We start from the raw sequence: 19,836 nt of genomic DNA, 5'->3' as shown, positions 1-19,836 counted from the left end.
CACGATTTGGAGGTCGACCGTGGGAAGAGCTTGTTTCCTTTCTCGGTTTGTCGGCTGCAGATATTTATAAACACCGTCAAGAGAATATGTTTAACGACTGGGCTCAAATTTTTTATTCTTTTATTCAGTGGAAGCATCGTTACTATAAAAATGCCACGATCGAAAAAATAATAATAGGGTGTCAACAGTGTAATATTACTCATAGCGCGTACGACTTTTTGTACCCTAAGTAAAGGTATTTGAAGGGAAAAATATCGTATTTTCGTTTGAACCACCCACGGCGTAGTCAGCTGTGCGTGGAAAGTGCGGTGATTGCACAACATCTTTTCAATGGAAGAAATGGAAGAAATAATCCATTTTTATTGATCTGACATGATCCTATATGCCGTCATTATCTATTTTTTAGGGATGTCGTCACAATCTATTTTTAACCTCTGCGTTTCACAAGATTGCGCAATACCTTCTCCTAAAAGGGTATAAAAGCGCGTGGAACGGAGAAAGAATATCTTACTTGGCGTACAGCACTAAAAGAGGTTGAAGGGGATAAATAGAGCGCTCACGGTCATCCGACAACATCAACGTATACACAACCTGAAAGAAAAAGACAAGATGGCTGCACCGAAGAATTTCTACACTCCACCTACCTCATCATCATCTTCGTCGTTACAGTACGACGCTGCTGGTAGCCGAAACGAAGTACGCGAGTATTACCCTTCCCACGCACAAGCACAGCCCAAGGGGTTAGCCGGTACCGACCCCAAACGACTTGAGCGACTAGAGCAGCGTATGATGACCCGTGCTGAAGATGGAAGTGCACCGTACCCGAATGCCGCCCCAAACAAGAGCCGTCGCGCAGAGATGAACCCATCCGCCAGGTTCGAGCTTACGGGAGTCCGCCACGCCGTGGTAGAACCTTTCCAGGGACAAATTTACATTAAGATTCGGGAGTTCGTTCAAAAGAAAGATAGAGACTTCTGGAGCAGTCCACGAGGCATCAACCTGAGGGTGAACGAATGGAAGAAACTCGTGGAATTGATATCAGCCCGCCATCACCGAAGCTGTTGAAGAACTGGAGGTGAGCATAAATCATAGTCGTTCTTCCGGATTGTTTACCTCCGTTCATCACACATGCAGTTGGCTTCCATTCCAAATACATTACGTTAAATGTTAATGAACTTTTTTTTTTCAATTTTTTTTTTTTTTTTTTAAATTAAGAATCAAGGAAGCAAGAAGATGAAACGTGACGGCGATGCTCAGAGTGATGAGGCTACGCCGGATCCGGAAGATGGCTTTCCATGGGGGTATACGGGTGACGCTGTACCATACACCAAGCCCAGCGGGACACCGGAGGAGCAGAAGGAACGCGAGGCCTGTAAAGACCTTGCATTTAACATAATTCAGTCGATATTCGTTCCTTGCATTCTCAAGAAAGTAGATGAAATGTGTAGCGAGCAATGTTATGGATGTAATCTACCAATAGCCGAAGACTTCACCCAGAAAAATCACGAATGTTTGATGTTGGACGTGTCTGATAAGGTAGAGAGGTACTTTGATAAAGCGGTAGATGACATTTTGGAAACAGGTTTAGGAAAGTGCAGATCGGAGTGGAATACAACCGCTAAAGAGAACAAACGCATTGTCTCACAGTATTCGACTATTCACGCCAGAAATCGTCTTTTTACCAAGTATGTCGATATGCATGTCAAAAAGAGGGTCGAAGAACCTGAAAACGGAAGGGCAGTGTTGTATAATATTTGTCACATCGATGGATAGTCCCAACAACATGTTGGATTCAACCGAATTATTAATGTATATTTACCTGATGTCTCTTTGCTGACTCGATTTTTTATTTTTTGCTTCGTTTGTTTGTTTGTTTGTTTGTTTGTTTTTTAAATTGTTTATTTAACTATCATAAAGTTGTGTGTATGTGTGTAAAGATTTCATCCGTAACAAAACCAAAAAGTTAAAATTTGATATATTAATTTAATTGTGTGAAAAGTGTTAGAAAAAAAAGAAAAAAACTTTGTAAAAAAAAACTTTGAAAAAAAAAAAAAAAAAAAAAAACCAACTTTGTAAAAAAAACTTTGTAAAAAAAAAAACTTTGAAAAAAAAAACAACAACTTTGTAAAAAAAAAAAACTTTTGAAAAAAAAAAAAAAAAAAAAAAAAAAAGGATTGTATTTAATAAATAAAAATGTGACATGTATTTTATTCTTGCACGTTTGGTTTGAAAATAAAATAAGGACAGAAAATATATTAATTTGTGTATGTGTGATTAATGCCTTGTAATGATAGAATAAAATAAGGGGTTATAACGGGATAGGGTCATAGTTAGTTTGGGATTGAACGAGTCAACATCATGGGGGAAAGCAAAGCACGGGTGGATTACTTAAAAACGTTGTATTACGATATTGAAAATGAAACGGGATTGAGTAGCGTGGAAAAACTTTATAAAAGAGCTAAAGCCGAGAGAGTGTTTCAGTTGTCTCGTAAACAAATAAAAGAGTTTTTACAAACCCAGGATGCGTATACTTTACATAAACAAATTAAACGAACGTTTCCAAGGAATCGCGTTCTCGCTATAGCTATTGATGAAATATGGCAAATTGACTTATGCGATGTTCAAAAACTATCGAGTTCCAATAAGGGATACAAATATATTCTGACTTGCATCGATGTATTTTCGAAGTTTGCGTGGGCAAAACCTTTGAAAAATAAAAAAAGTAAAACGATACTAGAAGCATTCCGATCTATAATAAATAGTCAAAAGAGGGCGCCTCTCAAAGTACAATCGGATGAGGGGAAGGAATTTTTGAATCAGGACTTTCAACGTTTTCTTAAAGAAAATGGTATTGATTTTTTTACGGTAAAAAAACGAAACAAAGGCCAGCGTGGTAGAGAGATTTAACAGAACGCTCAAGACTAAGATGTGGAAATATTTTTCGTATCGCAATACCCTCAAGTATATCGATGTGTTGCAAAAGTTAATGACGTCGTATAATAATTCTACTCATCGGTCAATACGCATGAAACCCAGTGAAGTGACTGAGGAGAATGACGGGCAGGTGTGGAAAGCTTTATATGCTGACGTCAGACGCGCGCGCAAACCAAGGTATAAATTTAACGTGGGAGACAAAGTACGGATTAGTATAGCGGCCAGAGTATTTCGAAAAGGATATTTGCCTAAATGGTCCGAGGAAATATTTACCGTAGCCGAACGCAGAGGGCGACAAGTAAGACCGATATACAAATTAAAAGATTATGCAAATGAACTCATTAGTGGTTTTTTATACATTGCATGAATAAAAGAAGTTAATACAGTTTTATGGCTAACTAATTCATTTATTTTTTGTTTTGTTTTGTCTTTTTGTGTATTTTTTTTTTAAATGTTATTTTTATTATTACTTTCACACCAAACGCTCACACTTTAATACAAAATAAAAGTCATACTAATAAAAACCAAAAAACTACGGCACATTTTTAAAACTTTTTACAATTTGATTTACGATAAAATCAACGTCGGAAACGGGAATAGAAATATTGTAACGGGATTCTACAAAGTGATGTACGAATGTGTCGTTAAAATGAGTATCCCTCGTAAACATTCTTAAAATGGTCTTCATTTCTACGTTCCTACAACGATGTAATGCATAAAACAAGCAATATTGTCCGCATACCGTAGTGTTGAGAGATTGAAGACAAATGTCGTTATACATGAACTCAACAGAATTCTTTTTTATAAAACGCATTAAACATTTATTGTACATATGCGGAGAATTACCATAAGAATCAAACAGTTCTGCTTTTTTATCTCCGTCAAAATAAACGGCGATCCAATGACTTCCGGGTTGAGTACTCTTGTCCGTATTCACGATGTACACTTGAGGAAAGCTTGTAACTTTTCCCGGTAATTTATCTACTGGAAAAACCCCGCCGCACTGTTGGTGCGTTATTTTATCGGTCTTTAGAACACGTAGTAATTGTTTTGTATTCATGACGAATAATCAATCAATATATTACGGGATTTGTCAATTTCCAGAAGTGAATCGTACTCCGCATACACAATTACATTTACGGTACTAGCTAGGGGATCCCTGAAGGCTATCTCCAAGCGCACGTTACCGCTTCGTAACAGATTAAAATGTCCGCCCGTACAAAGGTCGGGAGTTAAGTCAAATGCAAACAGCGTGTACCCTTTTGAATAATCAGATCTGGAAATGTCGTTCCCCGAGTTCTGGTGAAGGTTATTTATACCCGAAAATAATGTCTGATAAGCCATGAGAAAATTACTATCAGGTCCGACAAATTTAGGTTTGAGTGGTTTCCATGGTAATTGCTCCCCGTCAATGTATAGAGCTAAAAAGTTTAAATTAAAATGTTGAAAATTATACGGATTCTTAACGTAATCCCCATTGAAAGCCATATTATTTACACATCCGATAACAATGCGCGTGGGAGTTTGGCCAAGGAACATTCTCTCCCTCGTAAACGATTGGTTACCCTGAGGAATGGAAAAGGTTTTGACTTCCACACGGCGTAACGGATACTTTGCCGTTGCCTGTTCCAGCGTTTTTGCATGGGCTAGCGCTATCATGGGGTTGACATTAACTCGCCGTATGTACAGGGTAGAATTTACTATGTGCACTTTGTAATCGGCCCCCTGTGTCGAAGACATTAAACAAAAAGCATCCTTACTCCGATGTAATTTTATTTTCATGTTAACGCCGTTTAACAAAAGTCTATCTTGAAAAAATATATCTGCGTGTATGGGTCCTATTAAATCAATCATCTTGCTTCCTTTTACGTGCGAAAACCTCTGTTTTAATCCTTCATTTCGATTGGCAGCATCGTCGATCGTCGGATCCGATACATCCATTTTTCCCGCGGTGTCTTTGTAAAAAAGCCCCGACGTCAGATGTGAGTTTTTGGCCGCGGGCCCATAACTCAAGAGCGTTTCCAGCATGGCCCTGTACGGATATGTGTTGGTAGAGGGTGTGATAACTCGGTCATTTAAGGACACGTCCACTTCAGAGAAGAGCGACTGCATTGTTAGGTTAATAGGTGCGACTGGTACATCGGGGGCTAAAGCGGCCCCATTACCGTCAACGATTTTAGCTTGGACGTGGAGCATTGTTTGCGCTAAATCCAAGTAAGTCTCGCTGGAACCATTGATTAAAAATTCAATGGGGCCCGAGTCCACGATGTTTGTCAATGGTTGATATTGTACCCACTGTCCCTTGGTGACGCTGGTCTGTGTGGTAGGTACCGAGAACAGATCAAGCTCGGATTTTGTGCACTCTGAAGAATTCTTATGAACGAACGCCATGATGATGATGATGATGATGATGATGATTAGGAATCGAATATGTCAAGTGTCCTCTTCGGACGCTTTCTACTGGATGAAGTGGCAGGTCGGCCACGGCCTTTCCTCTTTATAGGTTTCTTGCTTACTCTGCCTGGTGGGTTTTTTTTCGGGGTGCCGGTAGTGTGACCATTGAGGGCATTGCTCGCCATTTGCAGACCCGTCTGTAGGGCTTGTTTTCCAATAGTCTTGGCCCCCTTGGTAATGACTGGAAGAGCCGATCGAAATAGCCCCGACAGAATTCCGCCTAGGCCATACCCCCTCTGCACCTGCGCTCCTTTGAAATATTGTCCACCTCCAGCTTGAGATTTGTAATACTGTTCGTACGCCGTCATGTTTACTGAAATAAGGACGGGCGAACCTGGCGAAAATGTAACTTCACGACCACCTTTCCTCGTTCAAATGCAAACTTTCTCCCGGTGTCGTCTCTTATATTGATATTTATCGTTTCAAAATGTTTTGTTTTAACTGGAATGTAATGGGGTATGCTGTACGACGTCGAAATCATTTCCCCCGCAGTTTTACTACCTGTCTTGAGTGGGATTATCTTCATCAGGGGGACATTGGCATCGCCTACATATTGTGGTTCTACAACGTCGCTGTACACGTAAAGGCCGTACACTCCCAAGTAAACATCGGATGGTAGAGTCCCCACAATGCTTTCAAAACACGACTTGCGTGGTAATCCAAGTAATTTGTACAAATCGCCGTTAAACAATATGAATGCTCCGGTCCTTAATCTAACTGAAACTTTTCTAGATTTTTTATCTATAGATAAACCTATACTTGATCTTGCTGTTTCAATAAAATTTCCACTGATGGTATCAAGAACTTCCTGCACGGTACTGTAAAAGCCGTGAGGTATTTTTAAGTGTCGGGTAATTCTACCATCCTCAGAGTAAGTCACCGAATTATTTCTATCCGTAATGTTAAAATAACAGTGAGGGTACTGTATTTCGCTAAGACCAACTTCCCATGTACCGTGTAATTGAATCGGGTTAAACAGCCTGGTCGTGAAATCCGATAGTATATTATTAGGATACACAGAGAGAGAAGCGTTGCTTGGAAGCGTTAGATAAAATTGTTCCACCGTCATGATTTACATTTAATGAGCTACTGCGAGGAGAGTGCCTCGTCATCCTTATTAATACAGTTTTGTCACCCAACTGTTAAATTTGGATGGATATCCAAACCATTTGACAAAATATTCCTTTTGACCATTTTTAATTCTCTTTCGAATTACTTTTTCCACTTTGTACGTATCATGATCATGTTTAGAGACTTTTTGCATCTCCTCGGTGTAAAAAAACCCACTAATGAGTTCATTTGCATAATCTTTTAATTTGTATATCGGTCTTACTTGTCGCCCTCTGCGTTCGGCTACGGTAAATATCTCCTCGGACCATTTAGGCAAATATCCTTTTCGAAATACTCTGGCCGCTATACTGATCCGTACTTTGTCTCCCACGTTAAATTTATACCTTGGTTTGCGCGCGCGTCTGACGTCAGCATATAAAGCTTTCCACACCTGCCCGTCATTCTCCTCAGTCACTTCACTGGGTTTCATGCGTATTGACCGATGAGTAGAATTATTATACGACGTCATTAACTTTTGCAACACATCGATATACTTGAGGGTATTGCGATACGAAAAATATTTCCACATCTTAGTCTTAAGCGTTCTGTTAAACCTCTCTACTACGCTGGCCTTTGTTTCGTTTTTTACCGTAAAAAAATCAATACCATTTTGTTTAAGAAAACGTTGAAAGTCCTGATTCAAAAATTCCTTCCCCTCATCCGATTGTACTTTGAGAGGCGCCCTCTTTTGACTATTTATTATAGATCGGAATGCTTCTAGTATCGTTTTACTTTTTTTATTTTTCAAAGGTTTTGCCCACGCAAACTTCGAAAATACATCGATGCAAGTCAGAATATATTTGTATCCCTTATTGGAACTCGATAGTTTTTGAACATCGCATAAGTCAATTTGCCATATTTCATCAATAGCTATAGCGAGAACGCGATTCCTTGGAAACGTTCGTTTAATTTGTTTATGTAAAGTATACGCATCCTGGGTTTGTAAAAACTCTTTTATTTGTTTACGAGACAACTGAAACACTCTCTCGGCTTTAGCTCTTTTATAAAGTTTTTCCACGCTACTCAATCCCGTTTCATTTTCAATATCGTAATACAACGTTTTTAAGTAATCCACCCGTGCTTTGCTTTCCCCCATGATGTTGACTCGTTCAATCCCAAACTAACTATGACCCTATCCCGTTATAACCCCTTATTTTATTCTATCATTACAAGGCATTAATCACACATACACAAATTAATATATTTTCTTTCCTTCATTTTATTTTCAAACCAAACGTGCAAGAATAAAATACATGTCACATTTTTATTTATTAAATACAATCCTTTTTTTTTTTTTTTTTTTTTTTTTTTTTTCCAAAGTTTTTTTTTTTTTTACAAAGTTGTTGTTTTTTTTTTCAAAGTTTTTTTTTTTTTACAAAGTTTTTTTTTTACAAAGTTTTTTTCTTTTTTTTCTAACACTTTTCACACAATTAAATTAATATATCAAATTTTAACTTTTTGGTTTTGTTACGGATGAAATCTTTACACACATACACACAACTTTATGATAGTTAAATAAACAATTTAAAAAACAAACAAACAAACAAACAAACAAACGAAGCAAAAAATAAAAAATCGAGTCAGCAAAGAGACATCAGGTAAATATACATTAATAATTCGGTTGAATCCAACATGTTGTTGGGACTATCCATCGATGTGACAAATATTATACAACACTGCCCTTCCGTTTTCAGGTTCTTCGACCCTCTTTTTGACATGCATATCGACATACTTGGTAAAAAGACGATTTCTGGCGTGAATAGTCGAATACTGTGAGACAATGCGTTTGTTCTCTTTAGCGGTTGTATTCCACTCCGATCTGCACTTTCCTAAACCTGTTTCCAAAATGTCATCTACCGCTTTATCAAAGTACCTCTCTACCTTATCAGACACGTCCAACATCAAACATTCGTGATTTTTCTGGGTGAAGTCTTCGGCTATTGGTAGATTACATCCATAACATTGCTCGCTACACATTTCATCTACTTTCTTGAGAATGCAAGGAACGAATATCGACTGAATTATGTTAAATGCAAGGTCTTTACAGGCCTCGCGTTCCTTCTGCTCCTCCGGTGTCCCGCTGGGCTTGGTGTATGGTACAGCGTCACCCGTATACCCCCATGGAAAGCCATCTTCCGGATCCGGCGTAGCCTCATCACTCTGAGCATCGCCGTCACGTTTCATCTTCTTGCTTCCTTGATTCTTAATTTTAAAAAAAAAAAAAAAAAATTGAAAAAAAAAAGTTCATTAACATTTAACGTAATGTATTTGGAATGGAAGCCAACTGCATGTGTGATGAACGGAGGTAAACAATCCGGAAGAACGACTATGATTTATGCTCACCTCCAGTTCTTCAACAGCTTCGGTGATGGCGGGCATCAATTCCACGAGTTTCTTCCATTCGTTCACCCTCAGGTTGATGCCTCGTGGACTGCTCCAGAAGTCTCTATCTTTCTTTTGAACGAACTCCCGAATCTTAATGTAAATTTGTCCCTGGAAAGGTTCTACCACGGTGTGGCGGACTCCCGTAAGCTCGAACCTGGCGGATGGGTTCATCTCTGCGCGACGGCTCTTGTTTGGGGCGGCATTCGGGTACGGTGCACTTCCATCTTCAGCACGGGTCATCATACGCTGCTCTAGTCGCTCAAGTCGTTTGGGGTCGGTACCGGCTAACCCCTTGGGCTGTGCTTGTGCGTGGGAAGGGTAATACTCGCGTACTTCGTTTCGGCTACCAGCAGCGTCGTACTGTAACGACGAAGATGATGATGAGGTAGGTGGAGTGTAGAAATTCTTCGGTGCAGCCATCTTGTCTTTTTCTTTCAGGTTGTGTATACGTTGATGTTATCGGATGACCGTGAGCGTTCTATTTATCCCCTTCAACCTCTTTTAGTGCTGTACGCCAAGTAAGATATTCTTTCTCCGTTCCACGCGCTTTTATACCCTTTTAGGAGAAGGTATTGCGCAATCTTGTGAAACGCAGAGGTTAAAAATAGATTGTGACGACATCCCTAAAAAATAGATAATGACGGCATATAGGATCATGTCAGATCAATAAAAATGGATTATTTCTTCCATTTCTTCCATTGAAAAGATGTTGTGCAATCACCGCACTTTCCACGCACAGCTGACTACGCCGTGGGTGGTTCAAACGAAAATACGATATTTTTCCCTTCAAATACCTTTACTTTGGGTACAAAAAGTCGTACGCGCTATGAGTAATATTACACTGTTGACACCCTATTATTATTTTTTCGATCGTGGCATTTTTATAGTAACGATGCTTCCACTGAATAAAAGAATAAAAAATTTGAGCCCAGTCGTTAAACATATTCTCTTGACGGTGTTTATAAATATCTGCAGCCGACAAACCGAGAAAGGAAACAAGCTCTTCCCACGGTCGACCTCCAAATCGTGTAGCTACGTGATCGTTTTCTTTTAAAAGATTAGACGCCAGTTTGCTCAATTGTTTCTCCGTTATCTCAGAAGCCAGATAATTTAATCGAGAAAAACGATTGCTTGTTTCAGCTAATTCAACTAGTGGAGGTGTTTCCGACCGTTTTCGCTTTCTGTTAGACATGTTGATGTTGTTTCAGAACGATGATTTTTTTTATTCTAAAATTCCCTAACTTTATAAGGATTGTGCCGTCGCAAGAAATTCACTTCGGAGATCGGTAGTACACTGTCCTCCAATTCGCGCGCCATTTACAGCCCATTGTCCGGTATTAATCCCCACATAACGTGCCGACAGCCCACTAGGCTCGTGCGCAATCGATCGGATTAACCACCAATCCATAGTCCACCGACCACATGGACAGTTATACAACAACACCACTTCCCGTCTATTGTTGGGGGGATTAAAGATCCGACCAGCTGTACTTTCACATTGCACCACTCAGTTGCAATTACATATAGATACATATTCTCCTAAAATTGTAATATTTTTCCATACCTTATGCAATCTTTCCCATAGAATAGGTCAAACTGTACCCGGTTCCTTATACCCACACCTATTCCCTATTCATCCCATCCATTCATTAGGTCAAACTGTGCCCGGAATTTCAGAACCCCATTCATTCATATTTATATCTACATATTTCCATATTTACATATTTATGTGACCTTTACCTATTTCTAGGCCCAAGGTCAAATTGTGTTAAGAAGACTACCTCCACTACTATGGGGTGTCTTGAGAAACTGAACAGCCCTATGGAGCTCATTCAGTATTTAAACCTTTCTTATCAGTTTGAAAACAAGGACTGATTTACATGGAATGGTAAATGGGAATTGGAAGTTACTCTCAATGTACAAACAAAATAAAATATACCAGCAAAGCTCATAATGAAAGTATAGACTAGCTATTTCCTTCCTTCATATATTAGTTCATCAGAAATTTCTTACAAATCAAGTGCGAAATGCAGTAAAAGTTTTAAATGAAACAAACACAGTAAGCTCCAACTCTCTCAGTAATACCATCCTCCATAAGAAAATACAAAGTGCTGCAGAGAGGGGGAGAGAGATAGAGAGAGAGACCACCTAAAAACCTTCAATATCTGAACATTGTGATTACTTAAAGTTTCAAGATCCATTTTTAAATTGTAGTCTAAACATTTGCACAATGATATCTTCCAAAACTTTAAATAAAGTGTGCATCTTACATGTATGACTGTTGCATCTTGAAATAGAATTCTAGAAATCTAGCAGTTGTTTAAATCAGTCTTCAGATGTTTGTTTTTGCTCATCAAATGCTAATCGATTTCCTATCTAATATTGCAGCCTCAGAGAAAACGAGTTCTTCAAGAAAATCAACAGACCCCTGTATCTTCAGCAAGAAAAGCAAACTCAGTGCTTCTCTTTGACAGCAATGGATCTTCCACAACTACAATTGAGGTAAATTGTGGTATTTTTTACTACAGTGTTTCATTTGATCTGAACACAGAGTAATTTCATTTGAATTACTAGGATACATGGATTTCTGCTTGTTTAAATAATACCTATACTTTGTTTTTAGTATTTGTACTAAGCAGTTTTGTACATTGACATTTACCTTACCTTCAATAATGAACATGTTGTGAGTTTTTCAATCAATTGATAACATCTGTAGAAATTGAAAGCCATTGGTAAAGAATTTGATAACAGTTCCTCTCATAGGCTCTTGAATTGACCTTGGAGATTTACTAATGTGCAGCATTAAAATTCCCCCCATACCAACTTGTGTCATGCCAGAAAATTTACAACCTTGTTGGGATTGTTCAGTGTTGTTTAATAGGCTACATGGCTTGGCACAAAAAATGCTTTGTTGTTGATTTTTTATTTATAGTATTATGTAAATTTCCCACTATTGTTGTAACTAAGTAAACTGCTGCTCAAAAATTTAAGGCATGACATTTCATGATGATGAACTTTTCATTTTTTGTACAGGTTTTGATTCATCAGGATGGCATCACTGAAAGGCAGAAAATCAAATCGAAATGGATTCCTGTAATTCGAGCCATAGTAGATGATGACAAAGGACACTTAATTAGACAAGTCATGCAACTAAAGGGTACAACAGATCAAATTAACAACTTGATAAGTGAGGAAAGTGCAAGAATATGTGATCCAGCAAGCAAGTCAAGTTTCAGGGACTCTTCCGTCGAAGGACTATCCAAATTCAACTTCACAATTCAACATCAGGAAATGGAAGAGTGTGCTCCAACTCTTCTTCATGTCCTTCAATCATCAGCAACAAGTTCACACATATCTAGAAATAAATTAAAGACTGTAGATTCACTTACACCAGCCATCATGACTGCAGCCTCTATACTTTTCAACTGTAGATCTCAGGAAATGAACTCACATCAGTTAATTACAGGGTTAACACTTCTTGAAGGTGGCTGCAGAATGGGCAGGAGGTGTCCAGAGGGCAAAGGAAAGTCAAGACTCATCTCTAGGCGTTACAGCAGGCATAAGTGATGATTCATCAGCAGCCATGGCAACAGACTCAAGCATACACGATGGCACATCAGCTGGCACAGTTGACAAAACTTTGGAAGAACCTTCCATGTTCCAGCTTGTCATGGACAATGTTGATATGACAGTACGTACTAGACATTTCCCAGACAGCGTCATGGATTTGATTATCACATGGTTAATGTTATGGCTGTTAAAAACCGTGTCACAACATCTCTGCCCAACCGTGAACCACTAAGTCATATTTGTGACACTGAGCTATCAACCTTTCTTCCATCCACTTTCGACAACAGCATCTTGAAGAAGAACTGGGCTGCTCTTATTGGCCATATCATCGGAGATCACCTTCCCGCCCTTGAATGGATAAAGCAGGAGTTGCCTCACAACATACACCACCAGTACTCGTCGGAGGCGAAACAAAAGTCAGAAGTGGTAATTGGATCATAATTTCGATAATTAATTTAATATACATCAAATATTATGATGTTCTCACTTGTGGACCTATTAGACAAATCTTGATCAATCAATTAGCCAATCTTTATAAGTTATATTTCATTTAGCATAAATTTGTTGATTTGAAAATGTAATCTTAGGATGGACCAATTAACAAATAACATTAGATTACAAACTCATGACACCTATCCATCCATGCAGTGGGGCCTATGTGTATTAAATGTTTATGGAACAGAAAGCACAATGATCTGAAAAGGTGATATTCCTTGAACAACCTTTCTTCTTTTTTGGGGATAGTGCCATGTACTATGGCTGATTCCTTGGGATTCTTTTTAAGACCAAAATGTTCGAATTGTATTTTTCCTTAGGTAAATCTTGGCGTCATCATGTAGAATGAAAATACAGTTGAAGGCATTCTCAAGACCATGCATTATATGCACAAGTACGTTCCAGGGCATGGGACTGACAATGTAAGTCAAGTCATTAGTGCTGGAGATCTACTAACCTGTGAAACTGAAAGCAATTGTCAAGAACAGCAGCAGAATTCAAGTTCACCAAGCTCACGCTTTGAGGGACTCATGCCTGTCATCGCAGATTTTCATGCACATGCAAATTTCTTGGAGGTCAGTAATCACGGAATTATACAAATTTCCTTTGCATTGTTTACTTTTTGGCATGATTGTTTTCACATTATATAAACATTTTTCCCAGGCCCCCCCCCCCCCACCAACAAAAATAAGAAGTTATCATTGCACAGGACCACGAACCAACTATAGGCCTGGTTAGCTCCACTTTCATTGTCACCCTCATCCTTATTCACCTGTTCCCTCCCCTCAATTTATGAACAGCCCACCCCCCATTTAAACTAACATCATATTCAATTTTACCGCTTTTCTTATCTACTTGTTCCCCCTCACCATCCCCATTATCAGCCTTTCTTTCCCATTCACACCAATACCACATTCATTTATTCTTTGTTCCCCCTGCATATGAATGAACGATGACAACCGACAGAAGTTAAAAAATGCAAGTGTTCACATCTCTGTTTTAGTACTAAGGATAAGGCGAAGCTTGGGTTAAAATTAACAGCCAAATTGATTGTACACTTGATTCCAATCAAGATGACCTATGGACTTTTAAAACTTTCAGCACTTTAGTAACTTTTAAGAGTTTTAATGAGATTGATATAACTCTCACCTACAAATAAATTTAAGCATGTATCAGTATCTACTCATGTTGGGCTAAATGCAAAAGCTAATTTTAAATCCAATTTTGTTAAAGCATGGGGTAAGATTTCAAAAAAGTTCAAATTTGCATCTTACTCTCAAATGGTGAATTTTCCAAGATGTGCAAGGATGACAATCTTCTATTTTGATGTTGCTATAAAATATTTAATTGATTGCCTTTTTATAGAATTTCCATGTTCTCTTTCCTGTAGGTTATCTGGAAGAACCTTTTTGATTCATCATCAAGTGGAGAAAAGGGAACTCTGTACAATGCTAGAAACTTCTTAGAAGCAAGAAATGTGACAAAAGATCCCATGAAAAATATAAATGCGGCCACCGACTTGATCGAAACTTATACAAAGTCTTTGATTATTGCAGCTGCAATGAATTTCTTTGGGATGCACAACGCAACAAATGAGCCTAAACAGAACTCTTTCAATTTCCAGGTCCATCATGACAGAAATGTTTATGTCATGCAAACTATGACTGACATTTTGGACAAGTATGTTATCCCTTCCAACGATGAACTAAGCTCACAGGCGGACAAGTATGTTATCCCTTCCAACGATGAACTAAGCTCACAGGCTCCTCAGTTCAAGTGTAAACATTGCACAAAGATCTACAAATCGAAGAGTGGTCTGCGAAAGCACATCACAGCAAAACATGGTGCACATACAACCCAGTTAAGTACCTCATCTGATAAAAACACTGATCAGGATGACGTGTTCAATTATGCGCGTTCTGCGGCAAGTATGGGACTCCTTGCCTTGAATTTCAGTGATGCCAGGAGACTTGGGGACGGTGAACGGCTAATGAGAATATACAAATACTTCCTCCTCCATTTCAAAGCTGCTGGAAAACACAAGTACAGCTTCCACGTTCTGAGGCTTCTGGCACAGGTTCATTGCTTTTTCTCACCACAGCTGTCACATTCCCTTGTCTGGAATCGGTTTGTCAACAAAACAGGGAAAGTCAATGGTAACATCGAAGTTGATCGTGAGATGGAACATCATAATAGAGTTTTCAAGACACAATGCAAAGCTCTAAGAGGAAAAAATCAGTGCCAAAAGTGTAGATAGGGTTAGTCACGCTGCCCAGGTAATAAATGAGATTCTTTGTGGACTTGATGAGCAGACATCAGTTAAGAAACAATCCGGGAAGCATGCAATGCCAGATAACAAGAAGGATGTTATTGCACTAGCAATGGAAATGCTTGATGGCAAAATATTTTAACACCATCCAGGTAGACAGTCCTTTGCTTTCCCTAGCTATCCATCATCAGAGCTTGGGGATCTCAATGTTCCTGATATGTTGAAATGGATCCAGGCAACGCTGAAAACACTAAGCCGGCAACATATTTTTGGGAAGTGAGAGCATACATGTATAGCTACAGAAGGTTCAGTACATGTATTGCTAAACATTGCACAAAGTTTCTAAAATAATCTAGAGTTAATGTTTAGAAATTCTACTTGAAACCTTTTCAATATCTGTGCTGTGCCTTCCCTTGAAAAATATTCATTGCAGAAATATTCCTATTGCCTACACCTGTATGTCCAATGAAATTTGATAATAATCAATGACAGTTTCGCTTTGAAACAGATTTCTAAATCGGCTATTAGCGACCACTGTGACTACTCCACTGTAATCACTTAAAAATGATATATATGTATAAAGAGGCCTCCTTAATTTCTCTTGTAAGGCACATCGTGATATTTTCGCCGATCAGTTTTATAATATGTTTCTTGAACACTAGGGGACTGCTGCTTTTAAATTAATCAAGTAATTGAAATGGCATCTTTTTTAAGCATGATATTGTTAACATGTCAGGGACGATCCAGCAGACTGCTTGGCCTAATGCAGCTGAGAATTTGCACTGTGCTAAAAATGTGTTTACAATATGAGACAAAATGAGGACATTCTGTATTGCCAACAGCTTTCTTGGCAACTGAATTGTCCTCACAATGATTGTGTAAGTTGCACAAAGTAAAAGTTCTCAAATATGTATGCAATTTATATTCAAGGCCAACATTTGAGCATAATTTATATAAAAAGATAGTATGCAGTGCAGTGTAATTAGTAAAAGTATTCTGTTGGGGAAACAAACAAGAAATTTACTGGGCTGACGCTAAAATTACTGGCATCGGTCCTGGCATACAGTCCAGTGGACATTTTGAGCCCTGTAAGTGATGTGTTTTCATCTGGAATCTGATTTGGGGGCTGGCATTATGCTAATCTGACCTGGTATTTATGGATAATGTACTTATTAATTAATTATTTTTTTTTTTCATTACGCCCTATGCCAAGTTTCATTTGGGTTTGCAAGAAAACATCAAATACATGTAACTCTGCTTTTGAAACATTTGGTATCCGATGAAAGTCCCATCTTTTTGGAGGGGGAGGAGGAATTTAACCAAACATCTGTTTGATTTAGTTTATAATGGACACTGCATGCAGAGTGCAAGAAAATCAGTACTGGGGCATGGCCAGGATTAATGAGGGATGTATCATTCAAATGTAAAAATTAATTACAATAAAATGCCAGTTTTCAAGAAATGTACCACTTGCGTGTTAAGCACTTTTATTCAAATTTTATATAATAGTTTATGTACATGTTTTTTCCCAATCAATTACATTTATGTCCATGTTAACCTGTGTAAATACACATTGTCAATTGTCAATCAAGTAAATCAAAATATAAATAACTACAGCAAGAAAAATTACACTCCAATCAGTATGTAAACAGGACAGCATCTACGTGTACAGGGTGAAGCAAACACTTTTGCTCCCTGACCTACGGTATGGACAGACAAGGACAAAGACTAAATTATTAATAAAAGATAGTGTTTATAAATTAATTTTCAAACACTTTTGAAAAGCTAGACAAAACTGTAATAGGCCTGAATTTTTCAATGCATCGGTGTAACCTTTCCCACTTCTAACCCGTCTGGAAAGATTCCAGTAGTTAAGGACTTGGCATGTTATGGAGAGTACATGTACTACATGTATTTCATTTAACATATAAAAGTATTCAACAATCTATACAATGAGGAAGATAAATCTTTACGGCTTTTAATGCTGTATTAGCCTTCGGCTCGGGTCATTATTCAGTTTCCAAAGCCCAACTGATGTTAAAAAAAGTTTGTTCAAGACAAGCCAAGCACACATTTATTCCTTTATTACACTCAAACCTGACAAAGTACATTGCATTTTTTCATACTAATACTAAGACAGGTCCACCTGTAAATGTGAAGTAGGCTATTTAGGAGAAAATTAATCATGAACACTGTATGATTAAAACCCTCGAAATGACACAAATACATGTAATATGTAGACAAAAACCATAAAAATGTCCATCATATTCTACCATATTTTTCTCGGGACAGTTGATTTACAGAACCAACTTTATACCGAACAACTAAGGAAACATAATACCAGTAAATCCAAAAATGTGTACTTATATCTACTGTTTGTATAACCTATAAAATAAATATTATCCACAGAAGTAATATGTATATCCTCTCATCTACTCGTTTTTTGTATAAGCCAAAATGACAGTTGTGTTAGCATAGTAAATCTGACAAACTGGAATGCAATGGAAATAGTATCCTATTAAAAGAAATGAAATACATTGGATCATTTATCATAAAGTTTTTCACCTCATATAAATATTAACTGCATTGCATGTCCTGTAAAACACATTTGACAATTGTGGGCCACCTGATGTTTTGAGGCAGTGTTTTCAGTTTTCTTCTCACATCAACAATAAGCTCTTCATTTTGGCAAGCTCCAGCTTTTAAGAAATAGTAGCACACCAAATATGAAAAAACAAAACATTAAAACAAAATGTTCAGCTCCAGTGTCCAGATGGAAATATAATTCCTGCTAAAATTGACATACACCGGCCCCCCTCACATTTTTTGTTTAAAAGCGTTTTGAGCTTGCAGATGCACACAGCACATAAGACTAACGTTTTGGTCTGGTACCACAACGTACAATTGTGAAATGATAATGCCATCTGAAAAGAGTGTTCGACTAAATACAGCACAAGCTGTACGGGGGCCTAGAAGGGTCCCTTTACTGTATTACTTGATTCTACCCCCCCCCCCCAAAAAAAAAACACGTTCACATTACGCAGCAGCAGGATTCCAGTCAGTCCAGCAGGTTTAGCAGCTTTGGGGCATCATATTATCATGGCGTTGTGCGGTAAAATCATATAGCTCTAGGGCAAAATGCACTGTCGCTCTTCGTGAAAACGGTCAAGTCGATCTAGGGCAGTGTTTTACCCTACATTCGCGCATTAACCGTGTACACAACTATGAGTAGATGAGCAAACGCGCGTTATTTCGCCACTTAGAAGATTTTGGTTTCCGCAATTATGGTCTCTTTTTTGACAAATCGTGGGTTTAAACTGTTCTCATTTATTTGTTTTGTTTTCACGCATTTATGATCAAGTTACTTCAAGAGGACCCTTCAGTTTACTGATACATTTTTCATTTTGTCTCATACAATGAACGCAAAATATTATCAAAATGAAGTTTTCATTACAAAAATAGTGACCGCACTGGATTGCCATTTGCCATTTTCATTTTACTGTGTTTTTTGTTTGGCTTTCGTGAAACAAAGTATAATAAGTTCTGCATGTAGCACTTTCAAAATCTAGGATATGAAAGCCCAATTCATCAGCTTTCTTTTAGTGCAAGAATAATAATAAAGACATTCATGTAATGTTCACGTTATGTAATTGTAAACACAACCACCTTTTTAAAGTTCAGTCCAGAAACCTTGATAAATAATGATATAGGCCTATTCGGCTTTAATTCAAGCCAGTTCTAAATTAAATGGTTGTTGTATCCACTAATAATATCAGTATAGCAATGAACTGTTTTATTTCAATGAGAGGAAGGGAGCTTAAAGGGTTCATTTTTTACGGAATTGTCCATACGAAAGGAACACCTCCCGTCATGAGCAGGCAATTGGCAAATGAGAAGAAATGTACAAATGTATTTAATCCATGTCTTAAGAGCACTTCTTGCTTTCCGTATTAAAATATTACAAGATTGAGGAGACGTGAAATGTGGCACCAAGGTGCGGCAGAACTAGGGAGAAGGGGGAACTTGCCCCCCCCCCCCCGGGCAACAAAAGTGCCCATCTCCGGGTCGTAAATGTGCCCATTCGAGATGAAAACAAAACTGCCCCTACGAAGTCATGAAAGCATAATAATGATTGCGCTTAAATATTGTCTCCTCTCATGTAATGAAAAATTGCTCCTCAAAAACACAATAACCCTTGCGTGAACCTTCTCCAGATTTGTGAAACTTCTCGATAGGAAAACTATCACTCGAAAGCACAAGTACCCCTCTCGCAATAATAGAATATTGTGCCCCTCTCGAGATTTGAAATTGGCTATCAAAAACAAAAGTGTTCCTCTCCCAAAAACTTATCGAGATGTTAAACTGCCCCTCAAAAGCATAACAAGTAGTACCCTGCTCGCAACATTATTATAGTGTGCCCCTCTCAAGATGGAAAACTGGCCTGTAAAAAACATGTAATAGTGCTCCTCATGCGCTAAAAAATGGCTACTAACCGGCCATCAAAAGCAACATCGCCCCTCTCACGATAAAAAATGGTCCCTTTGCATAGGCTTAGCTAGTCAAATTTAAGGGCGAACCCAGAGAGGTTACTGCCGGGGTGTGCTTGAGGCCGAATGTCT

At 38.3% G+C, this 19,836-nt stretch overlaps 2 protein-coding genes and 1 pseudogene across 2 annotated transcripts; 2 read left to right on the top strand and 1 right to left on the bottom strand.

Annotated features, from left to right (window-relative positions):
- The first annotated feature begins 609 nt into the window (after positions 1–609).
- Positions 610–1,885, top strand: LOC119733725. The gene is made up of 3 exons (XM_038207106.1): positions 610–906; positions 1,043–1,075; positions 1,216–1,885. The coding sequence occupies exons 1-3, from the start codon at positions 610–612 to the stop codon at positions 1,771–1,773; spliced, it is 888 nt and encodes a 295-aa protein (XP_038063034.1). The 3' UTR covers positions 1,774–1,885.
- Positions 1,886–8,030: 6,145 nt separating this feature from the next.
- Positions 8,031–9,391, bottom strand: LOC119734118. The gene is made up of 2 exons (XM_038207476.1): positions 8,842–9,391; positions 8,031–8,700 (listed from the first exon to the last, which is right to left on the bottom strand). The coding sequence occupies exons 1-2, from the start codon at positions 9,301–9,303 to the stop codon at positions 8,143–8,145; spliced, it is 1,020 nt and encodes a 339-aa protein (XP_038063404.1). The 5' UTR covers positions 9,304–9,391; the 3' UTR covers positions 8,031–8,142.
- A 5,217-nt stretch (positions 9,392–14,608) lies between these two features.
- On the top strand, positions 14,609–15,359 carry LOC119733724 (annotated as a pseudogene).
- The last annotated feature ends 4,477 nt before the right edge of the window (positions 15,360–19,836 follow it).

This window comes from Patiria miniata, unplaced genomic scaffold (assembly GCF_015706575.1).
Source record: "Patiria miniata isolate m_02_andy unplaced genomic scaffold, ASM1570657v1 HiC_scaffold_26, whole genome shotgun sequence".
In the NCBI taxonomy this organism is placed as follows: Eukaryota; Metazoa; Echinodermata; class Asteroidea; order Valvatida; family Asterinidae; genus Patiria; species Patiria miniata.
Note: the sequence above shows the minus strand (reverse complement) of the source record. Positions and strands in the feature narration are given on the sequence as shown.

What these genes read in the sequence shown, in the direction of transcription:
- LOC119733725 (XM_038207106.1), top strand. Translation starts at nt 610, where the DNA reads ATGGCTGCACCGAAGAATTTCTACACTCCACCTACCTCATCATCATCT. An exon ending in CGGGAGTCCGCCACGCCGTG is followed by an intron (nt 907 to 1,042) that starts GTAGAACCTTTC and finishes AATTGATATCAG; the next exon opens with CCCGCCATCACCGAAGCTGT. An exon ending in AAGCTGTTGAAGAACTGGAG is followed by an intron (nt 1,076 to 1,215) that starts GTGAGCATAAAT and finishes TTTTAAATTAAG; the next exon opens with AATCAAGGAAGCAAGAAGAT.
- LOC119734118 (XM_038207476.1), bottom strand. Translation starts at nt 9,303, where the DNA reads ATGGCTGCACCGAAGAATTTCTACACTCCACCTACCTCATCATCATCT. An exon ending in AAGCTGTTGAAGAACTGGAG is followed by an intron (nt 8,701 to 8,841) that starts GTGAGCATAAAT and finishes TTTAAAATTAAG; the next exon opens with AATCAAGGAAGCAAGAAGAT.